General features: G+C 36.6%; 1 protein-coding gene across 1 annotated transcript in view; it reads left to right on the forward strand.

Moving 5' to 3' along the window:
• ANKRD50 (ankyrin repeat domain containing 50) overlaps nt 1-18573 on the forward strand; it is a 43579-nt gene extending 25006 nt beyond the window's left edge. Inside the window, exons 3-5 of the mRNA XM_030863897.2 lie at nt 4159-4388; nt 10379-13926; nt 15447-18573. Coding sequence (XP_030719757.1) covers nt 4159-4388; nt 10379-13923 — 3775 coding nt within the window. The 3' untranslated portion in view covers nt 13924-13926; nt 15447-18573. The remainder of the gene's footprint in view (nt 1-4158; nt 4389-10378; nt 13927-15446) is intronic.
• Nucleotides 18574-19803: the final 1230 nt, after the last annotated feature.

Below are 19803 nucleotides of genomic sequence, written 5' to 3' on the forward strand. Positions count from 1 at the left end.
TAGGTTCCACGTATATGCGTTAATATACGATATTTGTTTTTCTCTTGCTGACTTATTTCACTCTGTATGACAGTCTCTAGATCCATCCACGTCTCTGCAAATGACCCAATTTCATTCCTTTTTATGGCTGAGTAATATTCCATTGTATATATGTACCACATCTTCTTTATCCATTCATCTGTCGATGGGCATTTAGGTTGCTTCCCTGTCCTGGCTATTGTAAATAGTGCTGCAATGAACATTGGGGTGCATGTGTCTCTTTGAATTATGGTTTTCTCTGGGTATATGCCCAGTAGTGGGATTGCTGGATCATATGGTAATTCTATTTTTAGTTTTTTAAGGAACCTCCATACTGTTCTCCATAGTGGCTGTACCAATTTATATTCCCACCAACAGTGCAAGAGGGTTCCCTTTTCTCCATACCCTCTCTAAGCAGTATCCTGATTTTTAACTGCACAGGGGCTCGGTGCCCCTAACCCCCAAGTTGCTCAAGGGTCAGTTGTATATAGAACAATTGAACAACACTATCACCACTTGACCTAATGGACATTTATAGAATAGTCCATCCAACAATAGCACACACAGTCTTTTCAAATGCTTACACATTTACTAAGTTAGACATTCTGGACCATAGAACAATGCTTAATAAATTTAAAGGTGTGCAAGTTATACAAAGTATGTTATCTGATCACAATTGAATTTAAATAATGGTAACGCAGGAACATAAAATACCTGGGAGGTCCCCAAATATTTAAAAACTATACCACTCACTTCTCAGTAACCTGTTTCAAAGAAGAAATCAAAGGGAAATTATTTTGAATTGGATGATAGTGAAAATACTTGAGGGAAATTCATGACATTAAAGGATTATATTAGAAGTATGAAACAATGATTTCAGTTTGTATTATAAGGAACTAGGAAAAGAAGAACACATAACCTGGAGTAAGCAAAAGACGGGGAATAATCATCAAATCCTATCAATTTCACCCACCAAATTTCCCTCAGATCTGTCTACTTCATTCTGACCTTGCTGCTTACTACCTTATTTATAACATTGGTTTTAGATAGACAGTAGACCGTCGTGGGTAAGAGTGTAGACTAGGGGGTGACTGACCATCCTGGTTTGCCCAGGAGTGGGGCGTGGGGGGCATGGACAGGGAGGAGGAATGGCTGGTTCTCAGCACTTAGAACTGGTAAAGTCCTAGGCAAACCAGGCTGAATGTTCTACCCTTGTGTAGGTTCTAGAGCCAGACCCTGAACTTCAGACCCTTCCTTGAGCTTTGGATAAGTGACTTCTCCTTGTGTGCCTTGTTTTCCTCATCTAGAAATGGGTATTACAGTAGTACCCATCTTAAAGACTTAATGTGAGAATCAAGTGAGTTGATGCAGATGTGAAGTACTTAAATGCAGTAAAGCACTGAATTAAAGTTAGCAGTGATGGCCTTGGTAACAGTAGTTCAGGATGGAGATTGTTTTTTCTTTTTTTTCCCTTAAATTCTGAGCAGTGGCCTCCTATCGCACTCTTTCCTTCTAGACTTACTCTGTTTCAGGCTTTCCTTCAACTGTAGCCAGTTATCGTTCTAAACACAGATATAAACATATCAGTTCTGTGCTTAAAGTACTTCACTGGCTCCTTAGTACCCTTAGGTCAGAGTTCACATTTCAGAATACTTTGTAAGTCCCAGCATTTACTCTTTCAGTAATTTTCTTCAGTATGTTGTTCACTGGTCCTTCTCTTCCCCCAGCCTGTGCGTGTCCTACTGCCTTAACTAGATTTTTTTTTTCCTGTGTCTGTTGCCTTACTCTCGAACTTTCTCCTGACTAAGCTCCTCTCCTAACTTTGCTGACCTCTCCCCTTACCCTATCCTGATCAAAAACAGGTTAGGTGGGGGCTCCCCCCTGGTGGCGCAGCGGTTAAGAATCCGCCTGCCAATGTAGGGGACACGTGTTCGAGCCCTGGTCTGGGAAGATCCCACATGCTGTGGAGCAACTAAGCCCGTGCACCACAACTACTGAGCCTGTGCTCTAGAGCCCATGAGCCACAACCACTGAGCCCACATGCCACAACTACTGAAGCCTGCACGCCTAGAGTACGTGCTCCACAAGAGAAGCCACTGCAATGAGAAGCCCGTGCACCGCAACGAAGAGTAGCCCCCGCTTGCCGCAACTAGAGAAAACCCGCGCAGCAACGAAGACCCAACACAGCCAAAAATAAATAAATTAATAAAATTTTTTAAAAAAAGTAGTTAAGGTTATGGTCTCTCTCAAGTGGCACTGATTATAGGATATTACTATAGTATATTATGATAGTATATTTTATATGTACTATATATAGAAATATATATATACTGTATATGTATATATGTACTGTATACGTAGGTAAATATATAACACTGGTTTTACGTCAGCCTTCTTTGTTCTCATAGTAGAGGAACTATATACATAAGGTACAATAAAGGACATTTTCCTAAATTTATAACATTCCTTCTGCCAGGATGGCCCTGCCTTCCCTTTATTGTAAAATTTATTGCAAATTTATTACTATTCCTGGAGAATTTTAATTGATCCTTCAAAACTTAGTGCATCTTGAACACCTAATATTTGAATGTTTCTCTGACATTTTCTTCCTTTCTTATCTACTTCCCTTGAGTTGATCATTTCTTATCCACTGTGTTAGTAATTTTACTGCCTTTTTTGGTAGCACTGAGCAGCCTACATTGAAGTTATTTGTTTTCCAGAATAGGCTACAACAGTGTGAAGTCTTTACTTAGGATCTCCTATGGGTACAGCACTGCTAGGTTCTGGGGTTATACTCATGAGCGAGACTGACATAGTCCCCGTTCTTTTGATGCTTAACGTCTAAAGAGAAATAAGAATTAATGACATTGAGTAAGTTTAACATTACAAACTTGATAATGCTGTGAAAGAGAAATACTTGATGTTGTGAAAGCATATTATAGGGCCTTGGTTTTGAGAAAGTGACTCTCAAGCTTACCATTGAAGACCAAGGAGGAGTTAATTACATGAAGAGAGAAGGGAAGCACAGACCAGGCAGAGGAGACTGCAAACCAAAAGGCCCTTGTGTAATTGTATCTAGTAAAAGTCATGGAAAAAGCTAGTATGGCTGGAGGAACATTGTGAAAAGTTTGATCTGCTGCAGTAGGAGCTCTGGAGGGAGTGGCTGGAGGCATGTAGATTAGTGTGGTTCCTGGGTGAACGAGATGACGGCAGTTTGGAGTAGGGTGATGATACAGACCAGGGTGGGTTTGAAGACTTTTATAAAGAAGCATTGACAGGACTTAGTGATACATTGGATCTTGGTTGCTATCAGGATTGAAAGATTAAGAAGAGAGTTGTAGAAAGGATTATCTGTACGTTTCTGGTGTTCATAATTAGATGGATTCTGTCCTCTTCACCGTTGTATCTTTCAGTACCTCATTCAGCATATGGAATGCTCATGTAAATATTTGTTGAAAATGAATGAGTATTGTTTCAGTTATGAAAAAGTTGTATTCAACTTCAGTATAAATTATCTGAGTAGGAAATGTGTTGGGATTAAACCTAATAATTTATCCTTTACATTGAAATTTGAACATACATCAAATGGAATCTAGACTGTAGTTTATCTTTGAAAAGTCTTTTAAAATAAAACTTGTGTATGACAAACTAGATGAAGTGCAGTCATTTTGTGAGAGACATGATGATAATGATAAAATCTTCTAAATTCTAGAGAACTCTTGATATCTTTTCTATTACTGAAGTGATCCCCAGTTTCTTTTTCCTTTCCAATACATTTTAGCTTTGTGATAAACAATTCAAGCTTTTATTATTGATAAAAATTTCAGGAAAGGAATAGTGAAATCTTGTTTCAGGTTCCTACTGCCCTTCTTAAGAATGCTGAATCAATAATACACACACACACACACACACACACACACACTTTATTGTGGAAAATGTTGTTGTTGTTGGAAATGTGAACTATTTAGGACCAGTATTCTCATTAAAGTAAGGAATTGAAACTTGTACAATAGTTTTATTCTAAAACATTAATTTTTTTCTTAAAACAATATTTATAACCTGTAATTCTAGTGTTTGGATAATAAACCTTAATATCATAGCCAGTAACATTCAAAATGCTCATATGGATGTGTTTCACAGGTGTGTCCTGCTCCCTCTCTTGGGAATGAAGCCTCCCCAGCAAAGCCTCTATCTGCTTGTGGATTCAGTGGATGAAGGGTGTAATGTTACGGAAGGTGAACAGACGTCTACCAGCTTATCTGGGACTGTGGCAGAGCTTTTAGCTGGTCACCACGAGTTCTTTCCACCATGGCTGTTACTTCTCTGTTCTGCCCGAAAACAGAGCAAAGCTGTTACTAAAATGTTTACCGGTAAGCATAATTCCTGCCATCTTCAAATGTTTTTCATTGATCAACTAAATAATGCATGTGTTTCTTTCTTAGAGGAGAGTACTCAGTTGAAAATCTGCTCATTGCTTCTGCTATTCTGTCAGCTGTTCTATCTGTTCTATCAGCTGTTTTCAACTGTACTTTTTAAAAGTTGTATTAAAAACAAGCCATAGAATATTTTAAGATCATTTAATAGTACCTTTTTTTTTCAAGATTCTTTATCTAACATCTTTAGTAAAGGTTACGAGTATTTCATGCCATATTAGCTGCTTTATATCTGTAGGGCTGCAATTTTTATGCTGATGTGTCCTGATCAGCTTATGATATTTCTTCTAACTAGACTGAGAGTAGTGAATATGTGTATTTAAAAATCAGTGGCAGTTTCTCTAAGACGTTTTTCCTGGTTTAAGAGGAGAGACACACCATTGTAAAGCAATTATACCCCAATAAAGATGTTAAAATAAAAAAAAAAAAAAAAAGAGGAGAGACAGAGTCAACAGCCATTCAGGATACCTCTTGAAGTAGATCCTTTTTTTAACCTTTTTCTGATGTGTGAGAAAACAGTCTATACAATGTATAGAACTACCTGATCAGGTTTTTTTCTTCCTTTACTTTTCTTGTTTCCTGACTCTACTTTTTTACTACCACAATAAAGTTGTGGTTTCTCCTATTAGATTATGTAAAGCCCTTTTTTTCTTTGTGCTATGGGAAGTAAAAGGAGCATAAAACAAGGACCACTCACAGGATTTATAGTGTAATTGGAAAGATAATTAAGTTATTGGTTAATTAGCCATATCACTTGTAAATAGTTCTATACATTTTACAGAATGGTGAAACCCTACTAATTTGTTAAAATGGTTTCCTTTAACCAGATTTATTCCCTCTTTTAGATTCCCTTGCTACTAATAACAGCACTTTTGATTTGATTTCCGTTATACTATTCTGTTCTGTTGTTATTGAAAATCTAGTTGATAAAAGTTGGGGGATTAACAGGATAACAGCTAATACTTAATGTAGCTCTTAGTATGTCAGGTCCAGATAAAGTTAAATCCCCTTTTGGTCTATGGCATCCCATTTCTTTCCCTTCCTCATTTGAGACGACCAGTATTATTAGTTTATTTTCTGTCCTTTCAACTCATATTTGTATTCTGTATATTTTTATAGTTCACATAAATGAAACACTGCATACACCATCCTAGCTATTCCCATTTACTGGCTATGTGACCTTATGCAGCTTACCAACATGACCTGTGCCTCAGTGCCCTTGTCTATAAAATGAGGATTACACATTCCTATTACTTTCCCCGCAGAGTTTTTGTGAGTCTAAATGACAAATTACATGTGAAGCACTTAGAACAATGCCTAGTACATAATAAGTGCTTCATAAGTGTATTGCTGCTGTTATTATTATTATCACTATATCCTTTTGTTTGATAGCATTGTTTTTGAGCCCTATTCCTATTACTACTTATAAACCCAGTTCATTGGTTTTAACTGCTGTATATTATTCCTTCCCATGAATAAATCTCCAATTTTTCCATTATCCTATTCATGGACATTTAATTATTTCAGTTTTTCATTATTACAAAAAATGCTTCATGAACGTACTCGAACACGTCTTGTGCACGTGTGCTAAAGGTTTACATTACAAACCCAGACAGAATTACTAGAGAATAGAGTGTGTACGTTTTGAGCTTTAGTTAATTTTGCCAAATTGCTATCTGGTGTGCTTGAAATAATTTATGCTTCTGCCGGCAACACATGAGATTTCCCCTTTCTCTATATTTTCGTCAGTTCACGTTTGTTATTTTCAGATCTGCATTTTCTGCCTTAGGGGCTTGCGCTTGACGTTCCCTCTGACGGGAATGACCTTCTCCTGAACTTCTTACTATCTTAACATTTCGATCTCTTCTCAAATACCAGTCTCCTGCAGGCTTCTCCATATTCTTCTATCCGATTTCTATTTTTGCCACCTCAACTACTTAGGCACACATTTTTCTTCCTATGTCTTATTACTGTTTAAAATTGTTTACATTTTACATTTGTTTTCTTACTTGGGTGTCTCCTCCACTAAGATACAGCCTCCATAAGAACAGGAAATTTGCTTGTCTTGTCCACCACTGTATCTCCTCAACATCTAGATCAGAGCTTGGAACAAAGCAAAGAAATGAATTTGTGTTTCTTTGAACTAGGTCTTGGTGGAGAAAGCAGTGAACCAAGAAGGAATAAGGAGGAACTGAATATGGTCTTGTTCTCTTACCATACTCCTTCTTATTAAAAATGCTGAGCTGTAATAAGCATCAGATCACATCTCTGTTGATGATAGGTTTGGAATTTGGTAGTAAACGTTGAAGAATATTACTAAAGTTATGAATACATATTTTCAAGTTGCTTTCCAGAAAGATATATGTCATATATTTCTACCTGAGAGTGTTGGTTTCTCAGAACTTCCACCAGTATTGAATTATATATTTTCATATTTGCAGATTTAGTGTGTGAAAAATAGTATCTCATTTTTATTTATACTTCTTATTTACTATTGAATTCTTCCCCCTTATGCTTAATTTATCAATTTGTCTCTTTTTTTTCCTTTGAATTAGTACTTTCTCACCTTTACCTAGGTTTCCTCCAGGAAGTTAGTGATATTCTTATTGATTATTAAGAGGGCTTTTATTTCATATTTTTTTATTCTTTGCAGCTATTTTCTTCAGCTTTTTAAAACTGTAGTAATTCTTTTGAAGTCCCTTATATTCACTCTAATGTATTGTCCTTTACTATTGTATATTCTTATTTTTACATTTAGTGATTTTTATCCTTATAGTATATATTCTACCGAATGGTGTGAAATAAGACTCTTATCTGGATACTTTATCAAATCACAGATCTTCTCAGCACTGTTTATTAACTCCCTGTACCACTAGTTGTCAGTGCTTCTTTTATCTTAAGTGTAGGCATGTGTGTGTGTGTGTGTTATTGTGTGTGTGTGTTATTGATGTATTTCTAAACCATCTGTCTGCTCTTCTAAACTGTCTGTTGGCGTTTTTATGCAACTGTCACATTGGTTTACTATTTTAAATTTTCTTGTACGGTTACTTCCCAGTCGTCCTTGCCATCAATATTATCCTAAAATATGTGTTTTTACTTTTATTCCACTAGATTGACTTGAACAGCTTTTTAAAAATTATAACTACTAATGATGTAAACAAAATTATTACATTTGGTTAAAATTTAGGAAGAGTTTGACATTTAAAATATGCTTTCCTTCTGTCCATGAACATAGCATTTTTTTCACTTATTAAAAAATTTTTTCAGCATTCCTTATGTCCTACATGTTTCTGCTTTCTACTGTTGTTTTAATGAAATATATGGATTTTGAATTGAGACGTATGCATTCCAAATTAGAATTGTCAGGTGCAACTTATCTCACAGGCTTGACATAAGAAGTGTTATGTATGATAAGTACTGGAAGTGCTGCTTTAAAAATAATTGACTGTCAATAAATGTTGATCTCTTATATTTCTTTCAGAACCAAACCAAGAACCAAACCTGTTACAGTGGAGGGTTAGCCTAGATTCTGTCTTAGTTACCTCAAGTTTCAATCATGGTACCTTAGTTATGTAGGTTTAAATTACAGATATTTATTCATAATAGGCCATATGATCTTTCATGTCAATCATTATCTACAAGATCACTTCGGAAACTTTAAAACACTGTACGGTGTAAGGTGGTAGTTATTATTTTTAAAAATCCTTTTTATTAGCAACATGCCAGGTGTTTTCCAGCTTAAATTGTTTTAATGAATTTATAAAGTCAAAAGCAAATGAACACACAAAAAAGGTTTGGAGGCAAGTTATCTCATATCACTGATAAATGTAGAATGTTATACACTTCTAGGCATGTTTTAAATTCTTCAGCTCAGGAGTGTCTTTTCGTAATTAAAATTTATCATTTGAAATTAATTCTGTTGAGACTAATCAATCAATTGAATGTATGTAAATATATATAATTACAGATTCCATTTTATATAGATTTAGAGGTATGCAAATTTGTTATTTCTTCATGTGTCATTCCTGGTAGGTTGTGTTTTTCAATAAATTTGTCCATTTCATCTAAGTAATTCAAGATTAGTGTCACAAAACTGAATTTTTCAACTTTCTCTCCAAACCTGTTATTTGTCCTTTAGCGGTCTCTTTTTCCATGCTTTTGGCCACACCACAAAAGAATCTTAGCTTTGACTCCTGTTCTCTTTCCTTCTCCACACTTACTAAGCTCTACGCCATCTAGCTCTTATTAGTAATTTCCAGATCCAACTTTTATTTTTATCTGTTGCTGCTACTGCTTTGGTTGTTGAGGTTTTCAGTGATTCTTTTTTGTTTTTTGAATTTTATTTTATTATTATGTTTTTATACAGCAGGTTCTTATTAGTTATCTGTTTTATACATATTAGTGTATATATGTCAGTCCCAATCTCCCAATTCATCCCACCACCACCACCCCTTTTTTTAAAATTAATTATTTATTTATTTTTTGTCTGCATTGGGTCTGCGTTGCTGCGTGTGGGCTTTCTCTAGTTGTGGTGAGCAGGGGCTACTCTTTGTTGCAGTGCGTGGGCTTCTCATTGCGGTGGCTTCTCTGGTTGTGGAGCATGGGCTCTAGGTGCGTGGGCTTCAGTAGTTGTGGCACATGGGCTCTAGAGCACAGGCTCAGTGGTTGTGGCGCACGGGCTTAGTTGCTCCACGACACGTGAGATCTTCCCGGACCAGGGCTCTAACCCGTGTCCCCTGCATCGGCAGGCAGATTCTTAGCCACTGCGCCACCAGTGAAGTCCTAGTGATTCTTATGTAGACTTTATCACAGCCTCTATAAGAGGCTTTGCCTCTAGAGTTGACTCCACCTGTTCATCTTTAGTGATGTTAGAATAGTCTTTCAGAATGCGGGTCTGCCTTGGTCCTCACTGACTTCTCACCACAAAGTGAGAGTCTCATTTCCTCACATAGTACCTGGCATATAGTAGGTGATATATACATTTGTTTTATTCAATTGAGTAAGAGTATTTTACTCAGTATTAATTGACCATCACTAATCTTTGCTGAATTTCTAGATTTATTCCTCTTAAGAGAGTTCATTCACTTAGCAGTTTTTTCTTTTGGAAGATGAATTACACAGTTGTCTAATATAATATATATCCATGTCTATAAAACAGGATATCATCTTGCTTCGGAAAATGATATGGTTTCCTTTAAAGAACTTAAAGTGAGTTTTGAATAGCTGTAACTAGTATGGTTTTAGGTTGGTTTGAATTTTATTAAGTTGCTTTATTTTCACAGTGCTGAAATTTTGTTAGCATAATTTGACCAAGTTGCATCTTCAGATTCAAGCTGTTTATTGACAATCTAAGATTTAATTATTTTAACTTGTTAACATGTAAAATAATGTCATTTAAAGGCAGTGACAGGTGATATTCTAACTGTATGCAAATATTCAATTCCATAATTAAGACTAGTGTACCTTCAGTTATGTGGATAGAAATATGTAAATTTTGCACATGGAAAAGATCAGCTTATAAAAACAAACAAACCTTATTTATGTCTCCTGCAACTTTTTTTCCTAATCATTTGGGAGATCAGAAAATCTTCCCGATGTGCTTGGCTATGTATGTAAGATGTCTAATGCTCATTTAGTATCTCTTATCATGGAAGTTGAGAGGAGCACTGAGCCACTAAACGAATAAGAAATAGTTCCATTTGTGGATAGGAAAATGAAATCGTTTATCTGCCATCAGTGTGTTTCTCCAGAAGGAAAAGAAAACTGACTCATATACTTCTAGGTATCTATTGACTGGTTTATTAGTATTAATTGACTTATTATTGATTTATTTGCTTCTCAGTTTGTCACATGTTGAAGACATTCTCTTTGACTATGTGGAAACTTTGATAATCATTTTCAATTGACATCTACTTTTTTGTCCTTAGGTTTTCGAAAAATAAGTTTAGATGACCTTCGGAAGGCATATATCGTTAAGGATGTTCAGCAGTACATTCTTCATCGCTTAGATCAAGAAGAAGCTTTGCGACAACACCTCACAAAAGAAACTGCAGAGATGTTAAATCAACTGCACATTAAGAGCAGCGGATGCTTTCTTTATCTAGAACGAGTTCTCGATGGAGTTGTAGAAAATTTTATTATGTTAAGAGAGATTCGTGACATCCCAGGAACTCTAAATGGTCTGTATCTCTGGCTGTGTCAGAGACTTTTTGTAAGAAAACAGTTTGCAAAGGTTCAGCCTATTTTGAACGTGATTCTTGCAGCCTGCCGACCTCTGACCATAACGGAATTATATCACGCAGTGTGGACCAAAAGTATGTCATTAAGCTTGGAAGACTTTCAGCGCAAGTTAGATGTCCTCTCCAAACTTCTTGTTGATGGACTAGGAGATACTAAAATACTGTTTCACTATAGTTTTGCGGAGTGGCTCCTGGATGTGAAACACTGCACCCAGAAGTATTTATGTAATGCAGCAGAAGGACACCGAATGTTGGCTATGAGTTATACCTGTCAAGCCAAGAATTTAACACCATTGGAAGCACAAGAATTTGCATTGCACTTAATTAATTCAAACTTACAGTTGGAGACAGCTGAGTTAGCTCTGTGGATGATATGGAACGGTACACCTGTCAGAGACTCCCTGTCCACACTAATACCCAAGGAGCAAGAAGTGCTACAGCTGTTGGTGAAAGCTGGTGCTCACGTCAACAGTGAAGATGATCGCACATCATGCATAGTCCGACAAGCCTTGGAAAGAGAGGATTCCATCCGGACATTACTAGATAATGGAGCATCAGTAAACCAGTGTGATTCAAATGGGAGGACATTACTGGCTAATGCTGCTTACAGTGGCAACCTTGATGTGGTGAATTTACTCGTCTCTAGGGGAGCAGATTTAGAGATAGAAGATGCTCACGGGCACACGCCACTTACCCTAGCTGCTAGACAAGGACATACCAAGGTGGTTAATTGTTTGATTGGTTGTGGAGCAAATATTAATCATACTGATCAGGATGGCTGGACAGCATTAAGATCCGCTGCTTGGGGTGGTCATACTGAGGTCGTTTCTGCACTACTGTATGCTGGCGTCAAAGTGGATTGTGCAGATGCTGATAGCCGAACAGCTTTGAGAGCAGCAGCCTGGGGAGGACATGAGGATATTGTACTTAACTTGCTACAACATGGTGCTGAAGTCAACAAAGCTGATAATGAAGGTCGAACTGCTTTGATAGCAGCAGCCTACATGGGACATAGAGAGATTGTGGAACACCTACTGGACCACGGAGCAGAAGTGAATCACGAGGACGTCGATGGCAGGACTGCACTCTCTGTGGCTGCACTTTGTGTTCCTGCAAGTAAAGGACATGCGTCGGTTGTTAGCCTTTTAATCGATCGAGGTGCTGAAGTGGATCATTGTGATAAAGATGGCATGACTCCACTGCTGGTGGCTGCCTATGAAGGACACGTCGATGTGGTTGACTTGCTTCTAGAGGGGGGAGCAGATGTCGACCACACAGATAACAATGGTCGTACACCCTTGTTAGCAGCAGCTTCTATGGGTCATGCTTCGGTTGTAAACACACTTCTGTTTTGGGGTGCAGCTGTGGACAGCATTGACAGTGAAGGGAGGACAGTCCTCAGTATAGCTTCAGCCCAAGGAAATGTTGAAGTTGTACGTACTCTACTGGATAGGGGGTTAGATGAAAATCACAGGGATGATGCGGGATGGACACCTTTGCACATGGCAGCTTTTGAAGGTCACAGATTAATATGTGAAGCACTTATTGAACAAGGTGCTAGAACAAATGAAATAGATAATGATGGGCGGATACCTTTCATATTAGCTTCGCAAGAGGGTCATTATGATTGTGTTCAAGTATTATTGGAAAACAAATCCAACATTGATCACAGAGGTTATGATGGAAGAAATGCACTGCGGGTTGCTGCATTGGAAGGACACAGGGACATTGTTGAATTACTTTTTAGCCACGGAGCTGATGTGAACTACAAAGATGCTGATGGCAGGCCTACTCTTTATATTTTGGCCTTAGAAAACCAACTTACAATGGCTGAATATTTTTTAGAAAATGGTGCAAATGTAGAAGCAAGTGATGCTGAAGGAAGGACAGCACTTCATGTTTCCTGCTGGCAAGGCCATTTGGAAATGGTGCAGGTTCTGATCACCTACCATGCTGACGTCAACGCTGCAGACAATGAAAAGCGCTCTGCTCTGCAGTCTGCAGCCTGGCAGGGCCACGTAAAAGTGGTGCAGCTTCTGATCGAGCATGGCGCCATGGTGGACCATACCTGCAATCAAGGTGCAACTGCGCTCTGCATTGCGGCCCAGGAAGGGCACATTGATGTTGTGCAGGTTTTATTAGAGCACGGTGCTGATCCAAACCATGCTGATCAATTTGGACGCACTGCTATGCGTGTTGCAGCCAAAAATGGACATTCTCAGATAATTAAATTATTAGAAAAATATGGTGCATCCAGTTTGAATGGCTGTTCTCCATCCCCTGTCCACACAATGGAGCAAAAGCCTCTACAGTCAGTGTCTTCAAAAATGCAGTCATTAACAATTAAATCAAATAGCTCTGGCAGTACTGGTGGAGGGGACGTGCAGCCTTCGCTGCGCGGGTTACCGAATGGGCCAGCTCATGCATTCAGTTCTCCTTCAGAATCTCCGGACTCGACAGTTGATCGGCAGAAGTCGTCATTGTCAAATAATTCCCTGAAAAGCTCAAAAAATTCATCTTTGAGAACTACTTCATCTACAGCAACGGCTCAAACAGTGCCAATTGACAGCTTTCACAGCTTGTCATTTACAGAACAAATTCAGCAGCATTCGTTGCCGCGCAGTAGAAGTCGACAGTCAATTGTTTCCCCGTCTTCCACAACACAGTCCTTGGGACAGAGCCATCATTCACCGAGCAGTGAGTTTGAGTGGAGTCAAGTAAAGCCCAGTTTGAAGTCAACTAAAACAAATAAAGGGGGGAAATCAGAAAATGCCAACAAATCTGGGTCAGCTGGGAAAAAAGCTAAACAAAATAATTCTTCACAGCCAAAGGTTCTAGAATATGAAATGACTCAGTTTGATAAAAGAGGACCTACAGCCAAATCTGGGACTAGTGCACCATCTAAACAGATGCCAGCAGAATCGCAGTGCAAAATTATACCTTCAGCTCAGCAAGAAATCGGTCGATCGCAACAGCAGTTTCTTATTCACCAACAAAGTGGGGAACAGAAGAAGAGAAACGGAATAATGACAAATCCAAATTATCATCTTCAGAGCAACCAGGTTTTTCTTGGTAGGGTTTCAGTCCCACGAACAGTACAGGATAGAGGGCATCAGGAAGTGCTGGAAGGATATCCTTCCTCGGAGACGGAATTAAGCCTTAAACAAGCCCTGAAGCTTCAGATTGAGGGTTCTGACCCAAGCTTCAACTATAAAAAGGAAACACCATTATAAAAGGTAACATTTCATCAACATAAAGAATAAATGTCCAAAGTGTAGTTCCCTCTACTTAGAATACTCTTCCCTAACCCACACAGCCACCTCATCACTCTTCCTGTCGTCTTCTCAGCAAGACCCTCCCTCATCACTCTTTGGAATTTGAATTCTCCCACCTCCAGCGCTCCCTTTCCCCCTTTCCTGCTTTACATTAGCCACAGTACTTACTATTTAACATGCTTTATATATTTTATTTATTATGTTTATTATTTGTCTCCTCTCTACTGAAATGTAAGCTTTGTGAGAGTAGGGATTTTTATCTCTTTGGTTCACCACTGTATTCCAGGTACTTGGAATACTGCTTGGACCTATAGTAGTTTCTCAGTAGAAATGTGTTGAGTAAGTGAATGAATGAGTGGGTGAATGAATATGCTATTTATGGATCTCAGATTAAGAATTCCTTCCTATACAGTCATTTCCCCTCTTAAAAGTTCTCTGATGGTAACAGAGGCAGGGGCTATTTCAGTAATATTCCCTTTTGGGTTTGAATAAGGTAGTGTATATAGTGCTTAGTAGGTAGTTAGGGAAGGTTAATTTCCTTCCTTTTTCCACCCTGGAAGAAATAAAAGATTTAATCATGAAAGGTAATTTTTATTATGACAGATCCCTTAAGAATCTTCCAAGTAAAATTTACACATATCAAGAATAGGTGTGGAAAGATGATAAATGGATGTATTGGCAAGAGGGTATTTAGGACCCAGTATATTTAGACGTTAGAATTAAATGTTTAAACCTCAATGTTATATTTATTAAATAAAAACATTTTTTTTCTCCTTTTCACTACAGTGGATGCTACAGTAATTACATAGGGGAGGTTAATGGGAAAACAGATGCATAATTTTATATTATGGATACTTTTTCTGAAGTACATTTCTCATATTCAGGATAAATTCAGATTTCACTAGGAATTTTTGCTAACTTATACTACAATTATATTTATCCCACTTTGCTTAATCATTTTTCATCCTCTAACAAAATTGTACTCTTTTCTTTAACAAACTTGAAATCTTTCTTTTGCTTTTTTGTCTTTGGAGATAAATTTTTAGGGATGTTTTAGGTAAAACATTATTATAAATACATTTCCTATACCTTCTAATAATAAACACCCTTCACTGTGAATCTACAGACAACTAGTCAAATCTCATTCAACAGTAATTTGTCTAAAAGTAGTGGATACATTCTCCAATGTGATTTATTTTAAAAATATTTAGTTCTGATGGTACAGCCCTCCAACTCATTCTGTCTTTTGTAAAGGTTAAGTATAGATATATATTATACAGTAAAACATATGAATTAAGGTAAACACTTTGTGGAATCTTTAAAAGTGATTTATACGTTAAATAATGAATCTCTAAAAGGTCTACTTTTGTGCTTTACATAGTAAATATATGTATATATTCTTTTGTAGGGTTTTAAAACTAGATGTAGTTAGATAATAAGTATAATATAGAAATTAATTTTTTTTTTAACTTTTGCATTAGTTTCCTATTCTGTGAAACAGAGGACATTGTGATTGGAGTGATTCTTCAGCTACTGGATGAAAACATAAAATGCCTGTTGATTTGCTGAAAAAAAAAAAAAATGAAGAATGTGATATCTGCAGTACAGTTACCTTAAATACTGTAATGTGCCTAAATAGTAAGGCTGCCTTCTCAGTGTAACCCTCTGTACTTAAAAAATTTCATTTTGTGTGCTTTGTATTAACTACCCAAGAGTAAGCACTTTTTTTTTTTTAAATGGAGATACATACTGCGGTTCCTTGATAAAAGCTGAAAAAGATCTTGAGTAAAGTATTTTAAGTTAAGATTTGATAAATGTGCATGTGCCATGATCAAATATATATGAAAAGGCAGTGTTCTTTGTATTTATTTTTTTCTTTCTGTGGCAAACAAAACTTAAGCATACTGTTTCAGTTGTATTTGCCTTGTTGTAGTGTATGGCTTGTTTCCTGTATCCTTAAAAATGTCACTCAATAAAATAAATCATACAACTATTTTATGTTCACTACACCTTCAGCACTGGTTAAAAATGTGTTTCTATTTAATGCCACATCGAGGTGAAAAAAGTTTCATGAAAGATTTTTAAAATGTCTAGTATTTTAGGGATCTGCTCTAAGTAGTTTATATTTGGATTTCCCAGTAGAATCCTCCTAATCTTCGGCTAAAGGTGTCAAAAAAAAAAAAGAAAAAAGCAAAAGAAAAGAAAAAAGAAAGAAAAGAAAACTCACACACACACAGACTATAGGCAGAATAAAGTTCTGCTTCGTTCACTGGGATGCAGTTTCACCTTCCACTCACTTGTCATTCCACCTCCAAGAAGACAGATGATCATTCCTGAGGCATGAAAATTCTCAGGGACAGAGCCAGGCCTCAGTGGCATGTGTGTAAAGGGAGATGCACCTGTCTATCTGAGGGTAGATTTTTGATCCCTGAACAATTCATTGACTACCCTTTCTCTCTTCCATCCAGTTAAATAAAATATCTACCACTGTAAATTGTGATGGTAGCTTCTCTCTCAGTTGTTTCTATTTTGTAAATCATTGCATGACCAAAATAGCCCCCACTCAAAATCAATTGGGTCAATTTTAGTGATTAGTTGGATGAATATTCTTGATGAATATAATACGTGTTTTCCTTCGCTGATGACACCACTAACCTATCGGCCATAGCACAGGTGTATTTTTTTTTTTAACTGCTATTTGATAAATGGTAGTGATGGATTTGCACTTTTCTGTCCACATACTCTTTCCTGTTTTTCTCTTTGGACAATCGCTTCCAGAATGATGGATGCCAGGGTTAAGGGTGAAGTCTGTAACCCAGGAAAACAAAGTTGACCGCTCACATGAGCATGTGACCCAGAGCTTTAGCCTCCTGGGTGGACTCTAAACCAGTTGAGCTAGCTTAGTGGGTTGTGTGCATGTCTGGAAAGATTAAAATTTATTGTTTAGAAACCAAGGTTGTAGGTTTGATCTTTGAAAAAGCCCTGGGATCTTACAAAAAAACCCAGAAATTCTGTTCTTTCTATGTGCATAAGGAGGAATAAGGGAAGAGAATTTGGAGATTCAGCACAAAACCATTGCTACTACTGGAAAAAATCTTTAGAAAATGTCTTAGTAACTGAGGTCAGTAATGTCATCTTCATATATGAAGGACATATACATGATACATTGTTCACAGAAATAGAAATGTATAATTGGTTGTGATAAATGTTTCACTTGATCTTCCTATAAGGCTTTTATTTTTGCTTCTGTTTTTTAAAGTCAGCAAAACTTATGTGTTTATGTCATCAGTAAGTCATAATCAAGAATAGGAGATAAGTTGATAAGTTCAGTTAATATTAAGGTGACATGGCAATATTGATAACTCGAATGTGAATGTTTCAAGTATTGAATTTTTGTCCCTATGGGACATTTATTAAATACGCTTAATAGGACTCTTGCAAAGTAGCCTTAAAAGTGTTAATGATTCTGTTAATAAATATGAACACATTCTATTATTATAACCAACTTTACTCATATCTCAAATACAGTACATTTATGTAATTTTAGAAGATGAAGCTCCAATTTCTTATTAGGTGTATTTTTCTTTAGAAAGAGAACCCTGAAAGCTGCCAGTTTTTCTAGTAAACCTTGAATTATTGGAATTATATTTATTTAATTTTATTGTTTTTACAAAAATGCACCTTGTGGCCAAAGGGCAAAGTTATGACTCATTACATAAGGGATTTATGTTTTCTGAAGAGCTAAATGTTTTCATATCCATACTATATACACTTGAAACAGTTGGTAGGAAGAGAACCCGTTGGAAAAATATGATTTTCAAAAGTAAATATTCCTCTGGATGTTTTTATATTAATTAAGCTTTGGAATAGAACAGCAATGGCTTTCAGTTAGAATATGGATGAAAAGGGGGCTGAAGATGCCCTGCTTTGCTTATTTGTTTCTGTGGGGATTTATTTAATACGATGACCGACAATAGCTTCTGCTTCACTAAGAGAGTAAAAATAGTCCCACAAATATAAAACTCCTAAAGAGCTATTTTTTAAATAAAAATGTTTAAATTTTGTAAATCACTTGATGCCACAACACAACCATGCCGCCATGTGCTTGTAACAGTTTTATACCATTCCTTGTGTGCTTCCCTAACAGCCATGAGTTGATAATAAAGGAAGTGATAAAAAATACAGCAATGAAAAATAAAATCTCCATGTTTGTAGGAAAGGTTTTGGAAGGAAAATTGACCAGAACTCAGTATGTCCTGCAAAGTACAGCCAGTTATATCATGTCCTTCACCCTCATCCCCATGCCTACTGGGATCCTCACCAATAATAGTTCACTGATTAAAAAAACAGGAGTAAGTACTTTTTCCAATGTTGTTTGCCTATGCAAATGTTTGTTTTACTTTAATGTCCTCCACTTACACTTCTCAGCAAATGTAGTTTCAGACAAATGCTTTTTCTTTTTTCATTTTTCCCTTGGTTTGGGGTATGTAAATAGCCTAAAATGTACATTGAATTTCACATTGTAAAAGTTTTATTTTATTCCTTGTATTATATTAAGCAAAAATCCCTATGTATATGAAAGTGCATAATAAATATATTTGCTTTACAGAGGATATCTTGTTTTAATTTTATCCTTGAACCAACAGAACATCCATGTGATTGGAGTGATTCTTACGTGCTTGCAGTAAAAACAACTGCTAGTTGTTTTAAGTTAACTTCTTTTAAGTACATACTGAGCAAATGAATTTTGGAAACATTTCATAAAGAAATGAGATATAAAACCTTTCAAAGGAACATAGAAAAACAAAAAGATCTAGCCTTAGTATCTTCCTAAAATTTCTATAAGGACTTAATATTCTCCTCCCACCCCCAAAAACATACTGTATCTCACCATGTCAGGTTTCCTGCCTCTGAAATTGCAGTAATCCAATAAATTGTGTGCATGTGTGTGTGCTCCTTGATCCTCAGAGTATCATGGGCATCTTAAATTTGATATTTTGGGGTTTTATTGCAAACAATGGTCATTTTCTAAATAATTTTCTGTGTATTCTTCACTCAGTAAACTTATGTCACTTCTTCGAGAACTTCTGCTTCTTCTACCAGAACACAGTGTTGTGTGTGTGTGTGTCTGTACTCCAGAGGTTTCTAAAAGGGCCAACAAGGCACGTTCTGTTAGGTAATTTTACAATAATTACAGGGTTCTATAGTCATTACCTCACATTCTTTATAAAATTGTTGGAATAATAAAAGTCTTACTCTAAAAATTTTTAATAATTTTTTTTTAAACACAAGTGGGTGATGTACATAGAGGAATTTTAAAACAGACTCGTTGACTAAATAAACTTACATGGAATTTTCTAGCTGGTGGTCCAAGGAAATACACTGGGAACTTGGCAATGACTAATGTTTTCACTCCTTTGCTCTAACAGTTGGAGGGAACCCAACTAATAGTAGTGAGATACATATCAAAGGCACAGATTCCCGAATATCTGGGAAAATTTTATTCATCATGCAAATATATGCACTAATCTCATCTTTAAGATAGGGTCTCTGCTTGCTTGTTTTGCTAATATAGTAAAATTAGAATTAGCCAATATTAAAATGGAGTCATTTGAAATTTACTGCATATTTAGATTTCTACTTTTAAATACACACTGTCATTACCACACTGGCAAAATTTAGCTACATTCTAATGACCATATTCTTAGAAGAATATATTTTTAATGTTTAGAAAAAGCCCCTGTGTACATCCAGCTTTCTACTTATTCTTGTTCTAAATTGATACAAAGGTAGGTCCCAAAAGAACTGATGCTGCAATTTTAATGAGTGTCTGTTACT

The sequence above is a fragment of the Globicephala melas genome, chromosome 5, assembly GCF_963455315.2.
Source record: "Globicephala melas chromosome 5, mGloMel1.2, whole genome shotgun sequence".
Taxonomy (NCBI): domain Eukaryota; kingdom Metazoa; phylum Chordata; class Mammalia; order Artiodactyla; family Delphinidae; genus Globicephala; species Globicephala melas.